Source organism: Haemorhous mexicanus, chromosome 16 (assembly GCF_027477595.1).
Source record: "Haemorhous mexicanus isolate bHaeMex1 chromosome 16, bHaeMex1.pri, whole genome shotgun sequence".
NCBI lineage: Eukaryota > Metazoa > Chordata > Aves > Passeriformes > Fringillidae > Haemorhous > Haemorhous mexicanus.
The window spans coordinates 3,192,025-3,199,600 of record NC_082356.1 but is presented as its reverse complement, the minus strand read 5'-3'; the positions used below and the strand labels follow the sequence as shown (position 1 = coordinate 3,199,600).

General features: G+C 57.4%; 1 protein-coding gene across 1 annotated transcript; it reads right to left on the bottom strand.

Annotated features, from left to right (window-relative positions):
- Positions 1-577: 577 nt before the first annotated feature.
- LOC132335034 (serine/threonine-protein kinase pim-1-like) lies at positions 578-3,074 on the bottom strand. The gene is made up of 5 exons (XM_059861159.1): positions 2,523-3,074; positions 2,357-2,407; positions 1,779-2,152; positions 980-1,152; positions 578-723 (listed from the first exon to the last, which is right to left on the bottom strand). Exons 1-5 carry the CDS (start codon positions 3,072-3,074, stop codon positions 617-619), a joined length of 1,257 nt encoding a protein of 418 aa, XP_059717142.1. The 3' UTR covers positions 578-616.
- Between the last annotated feature and the right edge of the window lie 4,502 nt (positions 3,075-7,576).

Sequence of the window (7,576 nt, the reverse complement as noted above, 5' to 3'; positions counted from 1 at the left end):
TCCCATTTCGTACCCAGCCCAGCCCATCCCCCCAGCCCTGCCAAAACCAGCTGGGCAGGTGACTGAAGGATCAGCTGCATCTGCCCCAGCAAAGGGGGAACCTTTGGTTCCCGGCCAGGCTGTGCAATGCCCAAATCTGGGAGCATCCCCCTGGGTGTGGACTCATCTGTAAATTCAGTGTGGAGCCTGGCTTTGAAGAATGATCCACAATCAAAGTCCATCATCTTCAGCTGGCCCGTGGCCAGGTCCAGGAAGAGGTTGCCATCCTTGATGTCATCCTCGCTGTCTCCAGCAGTAGCAGTCCCACCTGGTACAGCTTCTCCAGGGGCTCCTTCTCCTTCCCTGGGGTGAGACCAGGCTCTCAGGTTCTGCCCAGAGCCCCAGCTGTCAGGGAACCAGGACAAGCAAAACCAGCTCGGATGGTGGCCACCAGTGCTGGGCAGAGCAGCTCAGCTCCAGCACAAGGGCTGTGTGTTCCCATCTGATGAGCCCTGGGCAGTGACACAGGCAGGACAAAAAAGTCTGGCTTCCTTTGCTTCTGACTGCCAAGGCATGTGTGGAGCTGTAACTTAGCAGGGCCCTGCATCACAGTGTGCCTGTGGCTCTCTCCCTTCTTCTAGGGCAGATGAATATCCTGCATCCAAGGATGACAGAGCAGCTCTTCTAATGAGGGTCTGTCCAAGTCCAGCATGGATAAACACCGCCTGATCAGATCTTGGCACTCTGGGCAGAGAAACCACAAACCACCGGTCAGTTGGAGAAGGCTCCTGTTGTCTTTGCCCCACTATTCCTGTGCCCAGGCCATGCTGGATGTGCTCAGAGCTGGGCCTAAGCTTTCCCATCCATTCCCTGGTTTGGAGGAGAGGAGGAGAGAAGGACATGTGCCACCTCCTCAGCAGCTGCCAGAGCTGGATGCTCACAAGCCCGCTGCTGTCTCCCAGCATTGATATTCCCCCCATGCCCAGAGATGAGGATCCACCTTGAGAGAGCCCTTGTGGCAGCGAGAGCTGATGGTCCCAGCTGATGTTCTGGCCCCTCGTGAAAGGGTGCTCCCCACAGACCATCTGGTGCAGCAGGATGCCCAGGGACCAGATGGTAGCTGGCCTGCCATAGTACCAGCCAAAGTGGGTCCATTCTGGGGGGCTGTATGACCGTATTCCCATGGAATACAGATGGAGTTCATCAGGGGGATGCTGCTGCTCCCAGAGCCTGGCCCCAGCATCCCTGCTCCAGTGGCACATGGGGTGTGACGCACTGCCCTCTCACCAGCACCTGGTACTTGTGTACAGACTTGGGGTTGGAAAAGAAGCCACTGGGGTTGGAAGAGGGCAGTGGAAGCCCTGGAAAGGCCCCACCATAACAAGGAAGAAACCACTCAGTGCTGGGGGAAAATCCATGCCTGCACCCTCCCTGCCTGCATTGCTCCAAAAAACATTATGAACCCAAAACAAAGCAGGCGAGTGGAGCAGTCCAAGCCCTTTCTCACCTGCAAACCAAACTGGCTGGGGCACTGGTTCCAACCCCCCCTCTAGGCTACCTCCACCCACGGGTGTTTTTGCTGGGCTGGCTGCCTCAGGCCCAGTCCTGGGCAGAGTGGTGGGTAAAGGCTGCCAGGAGGGCTGGAAGCTGGCTCCACACCCAGCCCTGCTCAAAAGCAACTCAGCTGAAGTCTCAGTGCCATGAAGGGCTGCAGAAGGGAGAATCCCCACTGCCACACCCAGCTTGGGCTGTGAGATGTTGGGCCATGAGATGCTGGGACCAGGAGCACACCCTGTGTGGGCTCACCTGCAAAGTGAGTGTAGGCTGTGTCCTGCAGGTAGGTGCCACAGCCAAAGTCAATCAATTTGGCCTGCCCGGTGGCCAGGTCAACCAGGATGTTCTCTGGTTTGATGTCCCTGTGCAGGACCCCGCAGCTGGTGCAGTGCTGCACGGCCTCCAGCACTTGGCGGAACAGCTCCCGCGCCACCTCCTCGGGCAGGAAGCCCCGTGCCTGAATGAAATGCTGCAGGTCCTGACACCACTCCGGGCGCTCCAGCACCATCAAGACGTCGTTGGGGAGCTCAAGCCACTCCAGCAGCTGGACCACACCAGGGAAGCCAGTGGACACCTTGGCCAGCAGCACGATCTCCAGGGGTGCGCTGGTGCCGTCGGGCTGCGGGAGGAGCACGATGCCGTCAGTGGGGCTGATGCCGTGCCGGGGCTCAGGAAGCCCTCAGCCAGCCTGGGATGCTCTGTGCCCTGCGCTGGCCCCACGCCCGCTCTCCCTCGAGGCGTCCTGGAGGCTTCCACCCTGTCGGGCCTCGGCTCATCCCCGCCCGGCACGGCCCGGCTGCTCCCGCTGGCCCCGCTCACTCACCAGCTCGCCCCAGTGCCGGACGCGCTCCCGTGGCACCCTTTTGATGGCCACCTGCAATCCAAGGGAAGCAGCAGGCTGAGGTCGCCGCCCGCCTTGCTCAGCCCCATCGTCCGCCCTCCTCCTCCTCCGCCCTCCTCCTCCACCTCCTCCTGCGCCCACCGCTCACCGGGGCGCCGTCCGAGAGCCGCGTGGCCGCGAAGACGCTGCCGAAGCCGCCGCGCCCCAGCAGCGAGCCCAGCCGGTACTGCTCCTTCAGGCCCTGCTGCGCCTTCCCTGCCGGCGGGACGCGGCTGTCAGCGCTCGGCCCGGGGCCGGCAACGGCCCCCGAGCGCCCCTCAAGCGCCCCGGGCCGGCCATCCCCAGGCGTTCGCTCCTTGCAGCGGGACAACGGCGGCTCGGGGCCGGCGGCCGCGCTGCCGAGCGGCGGAGCTCGGGCCGGGCAAGCGGCAGCGGAGGCGGCGGGAGCGGCCGCGCCGCCTGTGTCCTCCGCGGGCCCCGGGAGGGGCTGGGGCCGGGGCCGGGGCCAGGCTCTGGCCAGGCGGAGCCAAAGGGAGGCGATGCCGCCACTGCCCCAGGCACTGATGCCCGCCCAGCAGCGCCACCGCCAGTACGACCAGAGCCGACCGGAGGCGAGACCGCGGCGGGACGCCCGGGGCCGGGGACGGGGCAGCCACGCCCGGGGCCGGGGACGGGCCGGGGGCATGGCCCGACCGGGCATGGGGAGAGGGAGACTGTGAGAGGAGGAGATACTGGGAAAGGGAGACCGGGAGAGGGTGCAGGACTGCTGGAGAGCGAGAGGGAGTCGACAAAATTGCTGATTTTGCTGCTTTAGCTGCTGCTGCCGCTGCAACTGAAGCGCCGGGGCCGTTTGTCCCCGTGTCCGTTTGCCCGTTGCCCACTCGCCCCCGCGCCGAGCCCCGCGCTCCCCGGGGGCAGCCCCTGAGCCTGTCCAAACATGGGAACTTGGCCGTGTTCAGCCAAGACCCAGAGTCTGCACTCCTGCACAGCAGCACAGGAATCCCCTCAGTCCCTGCTGTGCATTGTCCCTGCTGAGGGTCGAACACTATCGGAGCGCATTCCCTGAGTGCTCAATTTGTACGTGACCCAAGCACTGCTCTTACCTCTCCAGCATTGCTTTCCAAAGAAAACCAGGGGAAGGCAAACTGGGTGTAGCTCATGGTATTTGACAGTGTCTACAACTTGCCAAGTCATGGATCTTCGAGGTGAGATCCATTTGGAATTAATGGGAAGGAGAAGTAGTGCAAGATGGGAAAGGGGAGCATAAAAATAAACCGAGTAAAACATCTCAGATGGTTTCTTTCTGTTTTCTTTGAATTTCTTAAAAGCTCTTTCAGTTTTCCCATCATCTGCTCCTCAGTCCTCTTTGCTCTTTCCAAGAATCTTTCCTGGAGAACAAGGTGCAGCTTCTGTCACAAGATGTGCCACCAACTGCAGCTCCTCTTGGCTTTCCACACCGTGTGTGCAGCACGACTCTTGCAGCAAAGCAGAACAAATATTTGAAGAACTTGACAGCTTGTTCTTTCTTCTCCTTGTGGGCTGGGCAGTTATGCCATTGGTGAGGTTTTCAATGTTACTGTTCTACCCTCAGAAAACATGATGGGCTACCAGGAATTATTAGGGAATGCAAACCTGACTGAATGCAGAGAAAGAATCTCCAGAGCCTGCAGCCTGAAATGGAGAGCTATGGGATAATCATTACAACATGCCTGTGGACATACGGAAAGTGAGCTAGAAGATGAAAATGGGCTGACAGAGGGAGTTTGTTTCAGTGTTTAGTTCAGATGCTTCTACATCTCATGCATTGATATGAATCAAGAGTACAGTCAGTTCATGAAAAGTACCAGAACATGCTGGACCTCTCAGGAGATGACTGAAAGAATCTGAAAAGGAGAAATGCAGGGAATGAGTTGATGAACTTTGTGTATAAGAAGGGTAATTTTTTCCTAATAATTTCTGATCAATTCCCTCTGCTTTTGTGCTTCCTAACAAGTCCATTTTCATCCCAGATTGCCCATGAAATGGCAGCCCTGAGCTTGTGGAAGTGCCCGAAAGATGCCCTGTTCCTCTGCAGGGACCCTGAGGCTGAAGCAGGAGCCTGAGCCCTCTCTGGGGAAGCCTCCTCCGAGCTGGAATTTGTGCCGTGCTGGGAGAGGAGGAGGAGGGGGAGAGCGCTGGCGCTGTGTGGCAGGAGCAGGAGGTTTGGGCCGCAGGACATTCCGTCTGCGCCGCTGCCCCGCAATGGGCGGCCGTGCCCGGAGCTCTGGGCCTGGCCCCGCGTGCGCTGAGCTCCCGACACTGCGGGAGCTCCCCGGGCTGGGCTCAGCTTCCCGCTGGGACTGGGCAGCAGGCTGGGCTCCAGCTGGGATCAGCAGCAGCTGGAAATACCTCTGCGCATCTCCACTTGCTGCTGCTGCTGCTGCTCAGAAGGAGAAACAATGAAGTGAGTCGAGAAGTTCTGGTTTCTCTTTCTCCTGGTGGATTTTTTCATTTGATTTGACACTTGAGAGGCAATTTCTGTGATTTTATTTCAGCAGCAGCAGCAACAGGGCAGTGTTTGAGCACTGCAAATGTGGTCTGTGTGGCTTTAATTCTCCTTGACTTAGTGCTCAGGGACTTTAGGGGATTTCAAGATCTGCTAATCATGATGCCTGTGACCAAAAGCCTGAGTTCACCTATTGCCGGCCGGGGGTCTATGTACAAAATCACAAACAGGACCGGACTGCTGAGGAATGTGTCTTGAGGTGTTTATTTTCCAGCATCAGTCTCATTACATGGTTATGACAGTGGGAAGATGCCGGCAGTTTGTCTCCTCGGCAGCAGACAAAGAACTCAATGTTACAACTTACTTTAAAAGTTTTTTGACCAATCACGCAAAGCAAAAGCATATTGACAGTAGTTTTATCCAACCATTATAAGCACACGTACCTTCGGTTAAAACAATGCCTGATTATTTCGAATACAATACCTGCTTGTGAGCCACAATGTTCAGAGCTCATTTATTAAGCTCAGTACTTCCTAATATCAGGCTAGATATACTTTTCTGCAGCTTAGGGAGTTTTTCTAGCCAAGCCTTAGTACACAAACTATTGTTCTATTTGTCCTTACTTTCCCACTTCTTATTTAACTTTTCTGCTGCCCTATCTCATGGTTACAGCTCAGCTCTAATCACAGTTCTGCTGCCTCTGAGGCCTGCCTTTTGCAGCTTTCCCAAAACCCTCTGATTTTAAGGATTCCCACATTCACCGTCACGAAAGCACTCTGGGTAGCACTGATCAAAAAAGGCAATTGCAGTTTTACAGATAAATTTCAAGTGGCAAGAGCAGCCATGATCTCCAATTGCCAAGGCAAAGGCAGCAGCAGCCTCCTGCTGTCACCTCAGGGTGAGTAAAGCAGTGCTGAAAACAGCGCTGGACCCCGATCCTTTCTTTCTCTGCGGGCTGGGTCAGGGCAGCACAAGCGGGCCCTGCGCAGTCAGGGCTGGGTGTGGGTGATTGCTGCTCTACTCCAGAGCTGAGCTGGAAAAAGCCCTCGGGAGCCGAGGCAGGAGCAGGCGGGAAGGGGCCGGCGCTGCTGCTGCTCCTGGCCGGGAGCCCCGGCTGGGCCGGGCCGGCGCCCCCTGCGCTGCGGCTGCTGCTGCTGCCAGAGCCGGGCGGGACTCGGGGACAGGGAACGGACACGGGGGGACAGCAAAGGCCTGGCGGCTGCAGGGATGGTGGCGCTCGGGCCAGCGCCAGCACAGAGCTTCAGCCCGCAATGAACCCCGAGGGAAACGCTGGGGAAAGGCTCCATTTCAGCCTTTCTTCACTCGTGGCTGTGAAGGGACTGAAATAAAAGGAGAACAAGCAGGGCCCGACCCCTTCTCCTTTGGGAGGAGCCCCAGGCCTGGGGCTGTGAGGGGCCATGAGGGGGAGAAGGGTCTCTGAGAGGCTGTGGGAGGCCTGGCACCTCATGGAACCAAGGGTCGGGTATGACACTGCTGAACCCAGGTGATTCCTGCTGACAGTTCAGAACCTCATGGAACCAAGGGGCAATTCTGGACAGCAGGGCCATGGAACCAAGGAGTCCATTGGGACATTACAGAACCTCATGGAATCAAGGTGTCCATATCACTCTACTGAACCTCATGGAACAAAGGGTCCCTTGTGACACTGTGGAGCCAAGGACACTGCTGTTGGCTGTACGAAAGCTCATGGAACCAAAAGTCCATTGTGACATTCTGGGGCCTCATGGAACCATGGAGACCATTATGACACTTCAGGACTCACTGGAACCAAGGGGCCATTTAACCTAAGGGTCATTGTAGCACGGCGGGGCCTCATGGAATCAAGGGGATCATAGTGGGGCTCCGTGAGACCACAGAGAGATTCTGACTCTGTGGAACCAAGGAGACCATTGTGACACTACAGGGTGCGGTGGAACTAAGAACTCGTGTGACAGGGAGGAGCCCAATGGAATCAAGGGGCCATTCCCTATTTCAGGGTTTCATGAAGCCAAGGTGTCCTTGTGACACTGTGGGGCATCATGGAGTCCTGGAGACCATTCTGGCACTTTGAGGCCTTGTTGAATCAAGGGGCTCTGCAGGGCCTTGTGGAACCAAGGAGCTCTTTGTGACACTGCAGGGACTCATGGAAGCAATGAGACCATTCTGGCACTCTGAGTCCCCATGGCACCAAGGGGCCATTGTGACACTATGGGTCCCCATGGAACCAAGGGGCCAGTGTGACACTATGGGTCCCCATGGAACCAAGGGGCCAGTGTGACACTATGGGTCCCCATGGCACCAAGGGGCCAGTGTGACACAGCCATGCCTGTGGAACCAAGGGTCCATTGTGATTTTGGGGAGCCCAATAGAACCAAGGGGCCATTGTGGCACTCTGCACAGTCCCATGGAACCAAGGAAACCATTTTGGCACTGCATGGCCTCATGGAAGCAAGGGGCCATTGTGCCACTGCAGAGCCAAGGAGACCACTGTGGTATCGCTGGGCCTTCTGGAAACAAAGTTCTGCTGCAGGGCCCCCAGGATCCAAGAACATGGAAAAAGTCTTGCTGGCTTAGCCTGACTGGTCCGGCTGACCTTGGCATGTGGAGGATTTCTATTCATCTGCCCCTGAAGCCATGGAGCTCCATGTTTTCCTCCCTCTGGGAAAGAACTCTCCTTCTCCTCCAGGGGTTCAGGGCTGAAATTGGGATTCTACCTC

What these genes read in the sequence shown, in the direction of transcription:
- LOC132335034 (XM_059861159.1), bottom strand. Translation starts at nt 3,074, where the DNA reads ATGCCCGGTCGGGCCATGCCCCCGGCCCGTCCCCGGCCCCGGGCGTGG. An exon ending in TCCGGCACTGGGGCGAGCTG is followed by an intron (nt 2,153 to 2,356) that starts GTGAGTGAGCGG and finishes CTCCTCCCGCAG; the next exon opens with CCCGACGGCACCAGCGCACC. An exon ending in GCCACAAGGGCTCTCTCAAG is followed by an intron (nt 724 to 979) that starts GTGGATCCTCAT and finishes TTCTCTGCCCAG; the next exon opens with AGTGCCAAGATCTGATCAGG.